Source organism: Stegastes partitus, unplaced genomic scaffold, assembly GCF_000690725.1.
Source record: "Stegastes partitus isolate 25-593 unplaced genomic scaffold, Stegastes_partitus-1.0.2 Scaffold97, whole genome shotgun sequence".
NCBI lineage: Eukaryota > Metazoa > Chordata > Actinopteri > Pomacentridae > Stegastes > Stegastes partitus.
In genome coordinates, this window is record NW_007577828.1 from 362,795 (window position 1) to 377,967 (window position 15,173).

The window sequence follows — 15,173 nt, forward strand, 5'->3', positions numbered from 1 at the left end:
TGAGTATTTTTGATACAAGAAGTTATTGATTCAACTTCATCCTTAAGACTGCAGACTGTTGATTATAGTTCATTTGCAAAAACAGACAACTCAGAACAGCCACTTTTCCATCATCTACCTGAAACAACATCAATCAAACTTAAGCTATCTCTATTTTTGTCATAATTTCTACTGAGTTAAATCCACTCAACTTCAGTTTGATTGACATAACCTAACAACAACAAAAGTTTTCTGAAAATCTACAAAAATGGAGTTACCTGTTTTTTCAAATTAGCTCTTCATATATAGTAATTCACAGCACAGTATTGCACAATATAAATATGAAGGAAAAACTACAATCACTGCTGGCAAATTACCAAATGGCTAGTTAAGAGTTAAAAAGGTAGTATTCGTTCTGTCAGAGTTTGTGTGTGGTAGAATATGGGTAGATGCAGCCACTGAGAACCTTAAAAAAAGGTAAAGCATCTTGGGTGGAAGAAAGAAATGATGAGCAGGAAGAAATTTTGCTGACGACATGACAAAAAAAAGGAGAATTAAAAATACTGTCTAATCATCAGATATCTGCGGGCCAGACATGTCCTATTACGGAACAAAATAATGGCACGCCAATGTGCGAGTATACCATAAGGAATAGGCAGCTGGATAATTTAATATTCACCTAAAGGGGTGAATACATCTATAGTGAGCATGACATCATATGAGTTTCAACACAGCATTTGAAATTTCATCACCAGGCACCGCACTTTGATTCATTTCTGACCTCACGATTGCAGAAGAAGATGATATTTTTTTTTAGTAGAACATGACATCCTCTTGTGCTTTCTTCACCATGACTGCCAAAGTGTCGTCCACAGTTTCATAGTCATGGTCGCTGTCCTCATCTGTCAGGTCGCTGCTCAGGGCCACTAGGGGAAAGAAGGATAAGTAATGTTTTATATCGGCAGTATTTTTTAAAAATAATTCCTTTGTTCTTTCTAGTTCTTCTGTTACTGCATTGCCATTAATGTCTTCCTTGGAGAGAACTGTTTGGAAATAAACAATAATGTCTCACCAGCCTCACATTTTACTTCCACCTTTGAGTGTTAGCTCAAAAATATTAAAAACACTTGAATAAGTCTGTGATATGTTTCTTGATTTTGAATTAATCCCACATACACAGTCCTTGTTCCGTAGCTGCAGAAAATGTGGCTGGATTTAGTCCCCAAAAGAAGCAGGATTGGCCTTTTGTTAGCATTATTTCACCTTTTCCACAGTCTGGACAAGGAACTATTAGTGATTCTGGTCTTAGAAGAGAACATGCAGGAGAATAACATCAGAATCCATTATTTGTGATACAGTCTGCAAAAAAAAATTACCGTTTATCTTGGACTCCTCGATTTTTACGTAAGTGTTGGGCAGAGCCTTGCACTGTGGCGTTTCAGTCCCTGAGTGCTTTCGGGGTGCGATGGGTGGAGGTTTGTCATCTGAGCAATCCTGCATAAAAACAAGGAAGTGAGAAATACTTGGTTTTAATACAAGCATGACTTCATTTAAAAGAAAAGAAAACTTGAGGTCCTTTTAAGATTTCCTGAAAATCACATTGCTAGAAAAGGGCTGCAGTCACGCTTTGGTGGAGTTTACAGAGAATCATGAAAATGTGGAACAGCTCACACATTTGAACTGACTCTTGAGAGTGTAATTCAAGCAATAAGGAGGTACACTTACTGGAGGCGGTGGAGCTGGGGGCCGTCTTTTGCTATTCAAAGTCAAATCACTGAATTGTTTGGTTGGCACGCTTTTCCCTGGTTGGTGTTTGGACTTTTCTGCCTTTTCTGATTTCTTTGAGGATTTCGATTGCGCCTTTTTGGACGGTTTTGAAATTGACATATTTCGCTTCGGTGGTCGAGGCGGAGGAGCCACATGCAAGTTATCCTGTTTGCAAAACTCATAAAAGAACGTGTCTGTCACCTCAGTAACCCTCTCCACGTGGCACTTGGGGGATTCACCCTCGGGCCACGGCGGGGACTCCTCGGTGAACGAGACGGACATAGAGACCCACTTGGTTGGGATCTCGAAACAGCAGTCCGGCTTGTGTGTAAAGCTCGCCTGGATGGTGGGCTCCAACATAGCCCCTTCGATTCTGAGACATGCAAAGCCTACTAGCGGATCAGTCTCCAGTTCTGTGTCACGGCTCACCACTTTAACATCCAGTGGCAAAGTAAACTCCTTACCCAAGTCCCTGAGTCTGTACTTCTTGTTATCGCTAAGTACTTCCACAAAGTGACCCTGCATGTAGAGAGGCAGAAAAATCTCTTCTTTGACATCTTCCCGTTTGACCTCCTCTTCGTCATCTTCATCGTCGTCATCATCGTCCTCATCATCAGGCTCTTGAAGACGGTGACACATGAGAGCCTCGACCGACTGCTTTGGTCCCCCCGTGCTTCCGCAAGGCAGCTCCAGTCTGTCGCATCGCACAATCTCCAGCTGGTCCCCCACACTGAGGGCAGGCAGGCCCTCCTCCTCGACATCCTCACAGTTCCTTGTCACGCTGACCTTCAGACCTGGCGCCTGGATCGAAGCAGCATACAGCTCATACACCGAATTGAACTCTCTCGGCCGTCTCCGAAACCTCCCACCATATTGCTGAGACACCAGGAAGTACTGCTGCACTTTCCGGCTCTTCAAACTGGACAGCAGAATCATGGCGGAAGTTCCTTTTTTGTGCAAAACCAGACGCTGGTTCTTGATAATTTCCGGCAGCCAGCTGCACTTGAACAGATTACGAGTGTCTGGGCCTTCTAGCACCTCTGCCACGACAGGAAATGATTCGTCTGGCTGAGAAAGGACCTCTGTCAGGCTAATCGGGGTCACGAAATTTACATCTTGACACATCTCAGTGACATCAACCACATCCACCTCCAAGCTGGACGGGAACTTCAACACGTTCTTCCTCACTGTGAGAAAATGAAAGAAATGGTTAGAAAACTGAGTGGAGGTGCTGACTGAAGTGATGCTATGTTTCATCAAGCATGTCTAGAACCTAGAACGGCATAAATACACACTCTAGTTTGCATTCACATTTCTAAAATAGAACCAGCAAAATATATGTAAATATTCTCTCTGTGATGTTCAGTTATAACACATCATATGAGTGAATTATTTTCACTGATGCGCTGATGTTGTTTGAGGTGGCGCTCATTTTTATTTTATATCATCATTGGTTCTATATATAAATTTAGGAAACGGAAACACACAAGTGCGAGTTCCTCATGATAATATGAATATGCAGATTTAAAAGGGACTATCCACTATTATTTACCTATAAATCAGACAGTAAGTTATTCAAATGAATACATAAATTAATTCTGATAAAACAGAAAACAATGTGTAAATAGTTAAATAATATTTTTTTAAAAAGTTGCTCTCACAGTTCATGATGGCATGGACTTGGTACACCGGACTGAGGACCAGTCGTCGCTCACACTTGGTGGTGTTGATGAAGCGAAACCTTCGACTACGCAGACAGGGAGAGGACATGATCTCCACCAGAGTGAAACACTCCTCGCTCTCACACTCGTAAAACTCCCCCCGGGAAGAAAGAGGGATGCACACTTCAGCAGAGGCTTCTTGTTGTCCTTGAACGTGGCAGCGCGCACGGTCCTCTTCGCCCTCACGCCTCTCGATGCAGATCACAGTCAAAGCCCTCCCAGCCCCCAATGTAAAGTTGCCAAAGGTCATTTTGGAGCGGCTGGTGAAAGTGAAGGGAAGGCAGGATTCTAGCTCAACGGGCCTCAGCCTCACCATCTCCTCTATTGTGCTGTACGGCATCTCTTCTGGAACAACCTTGAACAAGCCTTGAGAAACATGCAGGTTTTAGCGAACAACCGCACAACAAATTTAGCCGTTCTCATGAGAATGCTGTAAATAGCTCTGACCAACCTGTGTGGCTGAGAGGCAGCTCAAATTTCTCATGTTTGCTGATGTCTTCGCAGCAAACTGACACGAGCTCAATGTTGATGACCTTTATCAGGTCCCCAGTAGAAAAGCAGACTTCGCTCCCAGAAATTTCATATATAGAACCTGTCAAAGTGAGAAACGGACCCAGAAAGGAACAAAAAAGATAAACAATGTTTTCTTAACCGAGGCATAATCTAACATACTTTAATATGATTTTTAGGAACTGTGAACAGTACAGACTTTAAAACTATAACAATGTGGGATTTAGCTTTCAGAAAGGAAGGAAGTTGTCGCTATATAAGTTTTAATGTTGGCAAAAAATAAAGAGACATTGAAATCCAGACATTATAATCACAGCCATCAAATGTATTCAGATCTATAATTTCTTCAGCTTTGTCCTCATCTATACATTCACACTCAGTCACGTCACACTTTGATTTCTCAGCAAATAAAACAGTAAAAAAGTCCTACCTTGGAAATATACACCCGAGCAAACTTGTAGAATTTTGGGCAGACAGGTATTGTCCAATGATGCGATAAATTCTTGAAGTGGCAAAGCAGTTGTGCCTGCCATCACTGATGTCTCGGCGTGCTGCAATCAAACATGAAGGCAGGCAGCAAATGACAAGCGCTGCACAAAAAGGGTATGTTTTCTCAGCTCAAAACCACAAACGTGAATGAGGAAGTTACAGGAGCCATTTGCAGAACTTTTGCATTCATCGACAATGGCCAAGTGATACAGCATTTTACTGAGAAGGTGCAAAAAGAAAGCATGTTTTGTCACGTAAGTTTTCACCAAAATAAAACAGACCAAGACACTCTAAGTTGAGCTTTACACCTTTTTTTTTTTTTTTTTTTTTTCAAGGAAATGTGTGTACATTCTGTGTGTGAGAGACAGAGAGAGTGGGAGCTTTAAATATTTCTGTGTGAACAAGTAACACTCTTAAGTTCTCCCCTTCTATCAAAAGGACAAAATCAACTTGTGTTCCTATATGTCACTTGACAAGTAGATCTGCTGCTTGGAAACAAACTGTCAGGTAGATCTACTTGACATATAATGTTCCCAAGCTTTCAGTTTTGGTATTATATCTATCAAAAGTGTCAGAGTACTGGTTTGTGTCAAAGCAGTAATACCAAACCACACTAACAATGTCTGCTTCTTATTATTCTCTCAATATATTCTACTCCTAGTGAAGTTCTACGTCTCTGACACATCCTTCACACAGGAAACTCTGTGTACTTAAACTAACCTCATGCTCACGGTAGGAAAAGACAGCACCCTCGCTTCCTTCTTCTGCAAGGAGAGACAAAGCTGAGCATCCTCCCACCTCTCCGTGGCAATGCAGCATCTGACAAAAACCACACTTTCTAAATTAACCTTAAATGGCCACGAGGATCATCTGGAGCCCCCCTAATATAATGTGCGAAGGCCTTGCAACGACTATACACCAGAAACCTTCTCAAGCCGCCACCTCTTCACAGAAGTTCAGATCAAATACATTTCACAACCTTCTTATTTTAACCTTTTCCATTTTGAGTCAGAAAATTAGGGTCTGAAGACCCCCTAGGAGTTCTTAAGGGAACTCAAATTTGCCTTTATTAACTTTTTTTCTCCCCTGATTCATTTTAGCACTTAAAGAATTGTAGTAATAAAAATAATAACAATAGTACACATCGCTTAATATGGTCTAATATTGTATATTTTCTGGATGTATATTGTTTCGGTTTCCAGACTACAACTCCCAATAATCCGAAGTGACGTTTACCCAACATGCACTTCGGGTTTGAGAGGCTGAAGCAAGATGGCGACTAAAATAAGCAAAGAGAGTCCCCCTCCTTTTGATTGTCCATCATGGTGAGAAAATGCACACGCTAAAGTTGTAACAGTTTGCTTGTGATGCAGTATCAGGTGCAAATGAGCAAAGCAGCGTTAACTCATCCGGATATCCCAATTTTATACCAGAGAAAAGCTCAGAATTACTGTAGCTAACATTAGCATCGATGCGAGCTAACAGGCTAACCCGTTAACGTTGGCATTCATTTAGAAATGGCGTGGGGTGTGTTTTTTTTTTTTATTGCTATATCTTCAACTTAGGAATCATAGTTATGAACAGCAGAATTTCAGTCATACGAGCAGGATGATTCCTGTGAGTATTATTAGTATGAAATCAATATTTGTCTTTTTATCCGTGAAGGTTTTACTCTTGCAAGAGATGGCGACTGCCATAAACGTTTTCATGCAGAGGTCGAAGTGCTCGCTTTTATTTCTAAATCTTCAAGTATGACAAGAAAAACAAACCTAGGATTTCCATCTTTCTACAGTAATGATCTGCTTGCATGCATGCCTGCCATGTAAACTGTTGTTTAAATGTTTAAAACGATCACCAACTGTGTGTTTTCAGGGCAGGCAAACCGCCCCCGGGGCTCCATCTGGACGTGATGAAAGGAGACAAACTGATAGAGGTAACTGGAAGCTTGGAAATGCTACCTTAGGATACAGTTATCTTGTAATGGCTGATACCATGGGTCTAGTAAGCACCAGATACGAGCCTGACAGTCTGCTTTGTCCCAGATGTGGTTCACGCTGGGACTTTCTATGGCTGCATGGCTTCAAACGGTGCAAGAGCAGCATCTGCCCTGAGATTTAAGCTTTTCAGTGGAAAGCAACACTGTTGAGTTATGGCTCAGAGGCACAGAGGTTTTATTCATGCCCTTTTATCATTTGTGTAAATGCTAATTATCGGAATTTGTGTCTCCTTGTAGAAACTTATCATAGATGAAAAGAAGTACTACCTGTTTGGGAGGAACCCGGACTGGTGCGACTTCACCATCGACCATCAGTCGTGTTCGCGTGTTCACGCAGCCCTAGTTTACCACAAACACCTGAAAAGAGTCTTCCTTATAGACCTCAACAGCAGTAAGACATCAACCACAATCACATCTGTATACTCACTGTCGTTTGTCTGCAAAACTTTGACGTATGTTCTGCTAAAGGCTAGAAATGAATAGAGCTGACCTGTAAAGAAACTAACCTCAGATAATGTGGTATGAATGAGGCACTTTATGTCCAACCAGCCATTTATTCTGGCAAAAATTGAATGATATGAAGTTTGTCACTGCCAACGTTTTAATAACAAGCTCCAGAAAATGCACATTGAGAGGATATACCAGACGGTAACTGAGTTCTGGGAAGAAGGTTCTCATGTTACACACAACACATCAGTCCTGCAGGAAGCTGTAGATATATATTAATACATGATTGCCTAATAATGAATTAAATTTACAGTAATAATGGAGAATAATCGTATTGACGACTTGTAGTTATTTTTGTTTAATACACAATCTTAATTTATGCTTTCATTCGTCACAGGACCATCTTTAAGTGTTGTTTCTGTTCTAACATGCAAACCTTATCTGATTGTCGCCAATTTAGCGCACGGTACTTTCCTCGGACACATCCGCCTAGAGGCACACAAGCCTCAGCAGGTTCCCATAGACTCTACAATATCTTTTGGGGCCTCAACACGGACCTACACGATCAGAGAGAAACCCCAAACCCAAGGCAGCGCTGGCACAGGAGACAGTAAGACAGGCGACGATGAGGAACTGAAGGGACTGCTCGGGCTTCCAGAGGAAGAGACGGAGCTCGAGGTACGTTAAGTCTCCTGATAATATTCTCATGTTGTCAAACATTAACTGCATAAAAATAGTGAAAAATAAATGGCTGGCTCTTGTGACTGATGTGAGCAACTCCCTTCACATTCCTCAGCAGCTGTTTGGTTCAGGTCCAGGCTCTATCTAGCCAACAGCATGTGGACAGTCAATGTGTTGTTTTTTTTTTTTTTTTAAACTCAACTCAAACCATAGCTTGCACAGGTATAAAATCACCAGTCAAAATTATAACATCATAATATTACCACATGATCTCATTATGATTTATTTATCTGTTTGTGCCATTTGCATATTTATCAACAAAAATACATGCTTACTTTTCTCATGGGGTTATGATATTACAGTCCTGACTTGACATTCCGAGCCTTAACAATCCGGAAACGTTGCTATCTGACAGGTTTTTAGGAAAAATGAACAGAAACCATAAAGAAACAGCCTTAACATACCGACAGCCTTGGATTCCGACTCCGACATGACATTTTATATCACAAATAAGGATAACGGCGTATTATCTGACTGAACAATCCGACAGGTTTACTTCCCTTTGATGGCAACCGACGGGCCCGTGCACAAGCGCACCGGTCAATTAGACGTGAAATCCAGCGATGCGTAGTGTTCTAACAACACACTAGTGCCACTCATTGAGTGAGTTTGCCAACTTATGAAGTTGGTTTGCATCAGAACAATTCTATGAACCTGTATATACTGCAGGTGTATCAGGCTTATCAGTCATAGAAACAAATTGCTTCCATTCTGTTACACACCAGACAGCATACGTAAAATAGCATTGACCAAGTTCTCACCAGCGTTCAAAAAGTCACAGACCACATCGTGCTCTGTCATGGAGCGACTGACCAAGCGACAACGGACAGAAATAACCGTAGCGGTTAAAAAAGCTCTGTGTCAGTACAAGCTGTTATAACAACTATGAACAATAAACATTAACAGCAAATGACCCTTCAAGCATCAAGCCCTCCTTGTATCTCGACCTCCGTCTTGACAATCCGACAGCCTTGCTATCCGACATAAAAGAAGGTTTTACATTTAGTGTTGGATTATCGAGTCATGACTGTACTTGTTACCGTCCAGATCAGTCTGGTGTTTTGCTTTCTAAAGTTTTGATACCCCTGTTATAGTGCAGCCACCTTACACATGTTTTTTCTTGTGATGCTTGTATCCTGCCAGAACCTGACGGAGTTCAACACAGCTCACAACAAGCGCATTTCCCTGCTGACCATTGAAGAAGGCAACCTGGAAATCCAGAGGCCTAAGAGGAAACGAAGGAACTCCAGAGTCACCTTCAGTGAAGAGGACTCCATCATTAACCCAGGTACAGATCAGAAGTGAAGTAACACAAAATCTAAACTTGCAATGAAACAACTGTGGTTAAACCATTGATTTTACTGATAACGCTAACCTGAAACATTTATTACAGTACAGTATCATTGTATGTAGTCTTGTCTAAACTAAAAATAGTGTTGAAGTCATGCATTCATTTATACTTAAAAGTGATGAGTGACAGAGGTTTTATCAGCACAAGGTACAGACACTTACCTAATATCTGTTCAAAGTGGAGCTTTTAATTCAGATATAATGGACAGTTTAATGAAAGGCATTGCAAAATGCAAATCATATAGTTATGCAAAATTATTTTGTGAGTTAAACCTGTGATGCTGTCCACAGGGCTCTGATCATCCCATCAACATGACATTAGTGTCTATATACATTTCAATTCAAACACCGTACGTATGAGAAAATTAAACAATCTTTATTTTGTTCTTAGTTAATTTTTTCTCTTTAAAAAACAAACAAATACAATCAAAAAATGCTGATAAGAATACCGTTAAAGTACCGGACCGAGAAGCAGTATCAGTAAAAGTGCTAGTACCGTTAAAATCTTAATGCTACCCATCCCTAGTCAGCAGCATATTGTAACTGTGGCCTTTTATTTACTTACAGAGGACATAGACCCGTCGGTTGGACGCTTTAGGAATATGGTTCAGACTGCTGTCATCCCCATCAAGGTAAGTTCTGATGTATGACTCAGTTGACAGGCTAAGCTACAGTCGTCCTCAAATGTATTCATACCCTTCCATTAAAGAAAAGGCAAAATGCACAATAGTCACTAAAATAACTAGAAACTGAAAAAAGTAAAAATAAATACAAATTTGCTAAATTATAATTTAGTGAAATAAGACATTGCTTTAGAATTGTGGTTTAAAAGAATTTTTTTTAAAAACCACATACAAATTAGAGCACTTTACTGATGAGCAGTGAAATCCAAACACCTGTCAACAGGTGCAGAAGTCTGACTGAGAGTTACAGAAAACACTTGATTGCAGTGATTGGCTCAAAGAGTTGTTCAACAAAATATTAGTTTACGGGTCACATCATGCTTGTTTGCTTGTTTTTTTTTTGTTTGTTTTTTATTATTTCTGTTGAACCACAATTCAAAAGCAATGTCATGATTTTCATTAAATTTTTATTTATTATTGCTTTTGTCAGTTTCAACTTATTTCAGTGACAGGTGATTTTTTTCCTTCTTTAATGGGAGGGCATGAATACATTTGAGGACGACTGTATATGTAAACAATAATAGGGCTAGCTGTATGACTGGTAGTAAACATGTAACATCAGGGGCAAAATGTGTAATTTGTGACGTTGATATCCTGCCATCCCTGCTGTAGAAACGGAGATCAGAGGGCCAAAACACTCTGGGTCTTGACGACCTGACTTCAAAACGCATGCATGGCTACAGCTTGGGCGGCGGTCTTTACGGGGACTTGCCTCCCATCAGTCATGAGAACCAACCAACAGGTGCTCCAGGAGGCGCTGCCATGCAGGGAGGGCTTCCTCTTCCCTTCCCTAATCCAGCACCAGAAGTAGACCTCGCCCCCGAGGCTCCACAGCCACCTGTCACTCTCAACCCTACACCTGTAACAGCCCCCTACCTCCCAGAGACCCACAACGAGCCACGCAAAAAGAAGTATGCCAAAGAAGCTTGGCCGGGCAAGAAACCCACTCCGTCATTACTCATCTAACCAGTTTGTTAAAGCTGCTGACTCTCAGGTTACCAGCAGATACATCAGGGACTGTGACCTGGCAGAGCTAGAGCCGTTCACTATTATTATTTTTTGTTGTTTTTTTTTGTTTTGTTGTTGTTGCGTTACTCATTGTCATAAGGTTAAAAAAAAAAAAAAAAAGACGTCACACAATTTCCCTGTCACAAGATATCATCACTAAGTCAGCAGAATATCGTTAAACAGAATTAACCTAAACTTACAAGATTTGACAGCGAGCCTCAGAGTGGCGCTCACATTTTTGTTTGAGTGACAGACCACGCGGATATAATGGGTCATTTAGTTGTGTTTTGGATGGATTTGATTTGATGGATGTACAGCTGTATTTTTTTTTTTTTCTACACGTTTCAATAATTTTTCACTCCTTCAGAATGTTGACAGTGCTTTTAAAGAAACGGCAAAAAAAAAAAAGAAGAAAAAACTACTTTTATATGAGATATTTTACTGTGAGAAGTCAGAAAAGTCAGAAACTCCACATGTGAAGAATTTCTGTCGAAAACAGGGCTGCTTTTTATTTTGAAAAAACTTTATTGATATTAATGTGATCCCATATTTTACTCACTCAAGGTTTCCATTCCATGTGTTAGACCAGTATCAAATCAACTGAAGTGTCTTGCAGTTTTATTACGAGCCACTAGATGGTGACTTGTGCACAAAGGTCAAAGAGTTTTCCATTGGGGGTTTGACGGCAGGCTTGCAAGGTAGCATTCGTTTACGGCCTGTTGCACTAGCCTTAACCAAAATCTGTACGTGGCATCCCATGAGAAGCTTTCGAGTCATTCATTTGGATTCTTGTGCAGGTTAAAGCCATTTGGTCCTAACAGTATACTGATCGTACTTGTCCTTTTGACTTTTTCTGGTATCGAGTTGAAAGTGGTTTGTTGCCAATTTCCCAGCACAGATCTACTGTAAATACAAGGATTTTACAGTTTTTTTGTTTTATGTTTGGCATTTAATTGGACTGAAGTAGAATAAAGCAGAATGGATTCCAGCACAATAACAAATAATGTCAGTAATAAAACAATCAGAATTAGACAGTTTGAGTGGTTATATAGCATGTTGATATCATTCACATTATACCGTTATTACTTTTGTTTTCCTGAACCAAGGTGAGACATAGGAACCGTCTTTGCACTCAGTAGTAAATAGCATAGTTCACTCTGTCCAACATGTAATCAGCTGGCTGTGTTAGGGTTTTAAAAAAAAAAGGTTTACCACAAGTTTAAAGCTCCGATAAAACTTATTCGATAATGTTTGGGATTTTCAAACAGTACAGAGACGATAGAAAGTAAAGAGAAAGAGAGAGATGGAGGGAGAATGGATCCTACAACGCTGTACTCACATTACATCTCTACTCACATTACATGAAATGGAACCTGACCATAAGGCCACCTCAACAATTCCTTCTGTTTTCTTTTCAAAGAAGTGTGTGTGTGAACCAACAAGGTGTCAAGACTGAAAACTAATGGGTACTATATATTGTTTTGGTGGAACTAGGAGAAAGACCACCTTAGTTTTCTTCAAAGTTCACGTGGCCATTTTATGGAATCTTTAAAAGGTTGCAAATCTGGAATTGAAAGAAAGATCCATTTCATTTTTACAAACTGTGCTGGTGACTTTTTTGTCCTTGTGGGCGTGTGGATTTTGTAATGATATGACTGTAAATAAAAAATTAATTACTTTTGATTCATGAGCTTTTTTTTGTTTTTTGGGCCCTTCATGATACTTGTGGAGTCATTCAGGTTGTGCACAAACCTACTCGCTGCAGCCTGTAACATCTAGAATGTCATATCATTGTTAAATTTGACTTTCCTTCTACATTGGGGCATCGACTTTAACTGCTCTGTGTGAATTGCAGGCACACCTGCTTCTCCTGCTGCAGGGGCAGGAAGTGGGATTTTGAAGAGGAAGCCACTGAAAACTTTGTGGTGGCACATGAAAACCATAAACAGCCAAACAGCAACAAAAAAAAGGATTTCAATCATGCCAGACTGTTGCTGCATACAGGCTAGTTGAAAACAGTTAACTGGAGAGTAATTTTTTTGGCCTTTGTGCCTTTATTGATAGTGCAGTGAGAGAGAGACAGGAAAGTGGGGGGAGAAGAATGAGGGGAGGACATGTGGGAAAGGTCCATGAACGGGATTCACAGTCATGACCTCCACATGGGGACTGTAGCCCTGTTCATGGGACGCCAGCTCAACCAGGTGAGCTATAGCGGCGCCCCAGAGAGTTAAGAAATCTTATGCTAACATGCCTTCAACTCTCATTCTACACGTATTGTCATTAACTAGTAACAACTTCCACAGTCTCTAGAGAGGCTGAGGATGGGTTCTGTCTAGGTGTATGACGCGCTGTTGCTTCCTAAATAATGCACAAAAGTTGGATGCGGCTCAGGTGGTAGACTGGGTTGTCCTCCAGTTGCAAGGTTGGCGGTTCGATCCCCGGCCCCCTCCACAGTTGAAGTGTCCTTGGGCAAGAACCCGAAGTTGCTTCCAATGGCAGACAGCACCTTGCATGGCAGCTCTGTCACCATTGGTGTATGAATGAATGGATGAATGACAAAGACATTGTAAAGCGCTATTTAAGTGCAGACTGCTTATTAAAAGTGATTTGTGATTCGCAGGCATTATGCAGTCCTGGCCTACGGTAAACTTGTCAAAATAATAAAGATCCTATATGTATGCTTAGTGTCAGTCACTCAAGCGTGGCAACAAAAATTACAGCTACCCAGTCCTCCTCTCTCTGGCAAAATGACCGCATGACTGACTGTCAGCCCTTTTGAAAGCTCAGCCTGTAACCAGCTACACCCATGTGACCCATGACAACCAAATAAAACAAACTATTAACCCAGTGATCAATACTCAGAAAACATTTGTGGCTCCTACAAACTATACGATTAGCATTTTGGTGATCTCTGTTCACAACAGTCCCTAACAAGAGGCTGCGGTTTATCTGAAGGTCAATAGATCACCCATAAACTTGGAACACTGTTTAAAATACTCGCACGTTAATGATACATCCAGAGTTTGCTCATGAATTTATTATTGACAATCCTCTCAGTTAAATTATAGTTTGTGAGTAAGCTTGACACTGTAGTCAAGCTTACTCACAAGCAGCTGTCCTTTAGCTCTGTATTACCCATGATGCTCTAGTCTTCTGTAATAAAATAGATGTGATTAGATATAAAATTAGTTCCAAGTCTCCAGTTACTTCTGCAGTGGTGTTAGACACTGTATATCATGGTGCCTTGCGTTTTATTCTAAACACCAAATCTCTCACCCATCACCGTCTCTTATATGAAGGGTCAGGACTGACATCATTACCGCAGATGGCTCCACTGGCACATTTTCATCTACAAAGCCATCTTAGGGTTTCTCCCTGGCTATTTAAATCGCCTCCTTGTTCGCTTTACCAGTGGGTACAGCCTCCGCTCCCAGGACATTTTACTGTTCTCGGTCCCTCGTGCCTTCACTGCATTCGGGAAGACTGCGTTTTGTTTCAATGCCCCTTGGTCCTGGAATCTGATCCAGAAAACGCTCAAATTGTCCGACCTTGTTTCCTTGGGAGATTTTAAATGTTTGTTAGAAACTGTAAAAAAAAAAAGAAGTCTGTAGCTGCTTTAAATGAGTTTTTATGTACTGTATGTATTCCATGTATTTATGCCTTCTAGTGATGTTCTATTACTTAGCTTATTTTTTGTGTGTTGTATTGTTGTAAACCTTGTTGCTGCCCTCTTGGCCAGGGCTCCCTTGTAAAAGAGATGTCAATCTCAATGGGACTCACCTGGTTAAATAAAATAAATAAAAAAGACTCAGTTTAGCATTACGAGACACTGTTTAACAAATCTTAGCGAGTACTTTGGACGTGTTTCAAAAGAGGGAATGTGGCATTTACGTGATGTTACCTCCAGTTAGGTGATGTTGAGTTTCTATTTATAGAAATGAATAAAAACAATGATTATAGTATGAAGACACTTGCATCTGAAAGATCCAGTCACTGGTGAATCAGTACTCCTGGCTATAACTACACCGAGAAGACAAAAGAAGACTCCAGGCAACTCAGTGAAAAGGTTTTTTTTAAAGCATTAGAGACACCTTTAACTCCTCGGATAGAGTTTGAGTGCCAGATGGGGAAGCCGATGCATACGACCCAGTTCTTCACCAGTCAAAGCTTTACAGCAAAGTGGCAAAGAGAAAAAAAAAACTGCTGAAGAAAGGCCCACATTAAATCTTGACTAGAGTTCACCAGAAGGCATATGGGAGACTATAAAGTGAACTGGAAGAAGAGTTATTTGGTCTGAAGAGATCAAAACTGAGCATTTTGGTGGATACCAAACACAACACAGCATCCCCACCATGAAGCATGGTGGTGGCAGCATCATAATGTGGGGATATTTCTCAGCAGCAGGCCCCAGAAGGCTTGTAAAAGGTAGAAGCTAATATGAATGCACCAGAGTATAGAGAAATCTTGGAGGACAACCCGATG

The 15,173-nt window shown here is 40.8% G+C and overlaps 2 protein-coding genes across 2 annotated transcripts; one reads left to right on the forward strand and one right to left on the reverse strand.

Annotated features, from left to right (window-relative positions):
- Positions 1–182: 182 nt before the first annotated feature.
- themis2 (thymocyte selection associated family member 2) lies at positions 183–4,538 on the reverse strand. Its single transcript, XM_008277391.1, has 6 exons — positions 4,408–4,538; positions 3,919–4,059; positions 3,408–3,833; positions 1,705–2,933; positions 1,356–1,473; positions 183–905 (listed from the first exon to the last, which is right to left on the reverse strand). Exons 1-6 carry the CDS (start codon positions 4,508–4,510, stop codon positions 793–795), a joined length of 2,130 nt encoding a protein of 709 aa, XP_008275613.1. The 5' UTR covers positions 4,511–4,538; the 3' UTR covers positions 183–792.
- A 1,173-nt stretch (positions 4,539–5,711) lies between these two features.
- On the forward strand, positions 5,712–12,374 carry ppp1r8b (protein phosphatase 1, regulatory subunit 8b). Its single transcript, XM_008277392.1, has 7 exons — positions 5,712–5,791; positions 6,339–6,399; positions 6,700–6,853; positions 7,370–7,587; positions 8,794–8,938; positions 9,568–9,632; positions 10,296–12,374. Exons 1-7 carry the CDS (start codon positions 5,739–5,741, stop codon positions 10,647–10,649), a joined length of 1,050 nt encoding a protein of 349 aa, XP_008275614.1. The 5' UTR covers positions 5,712–5,738; the 3' UTR covers positions 10,650–12,374.
- Positions 12,375–15,173: the final 2,799 nt, after the last annotated feature.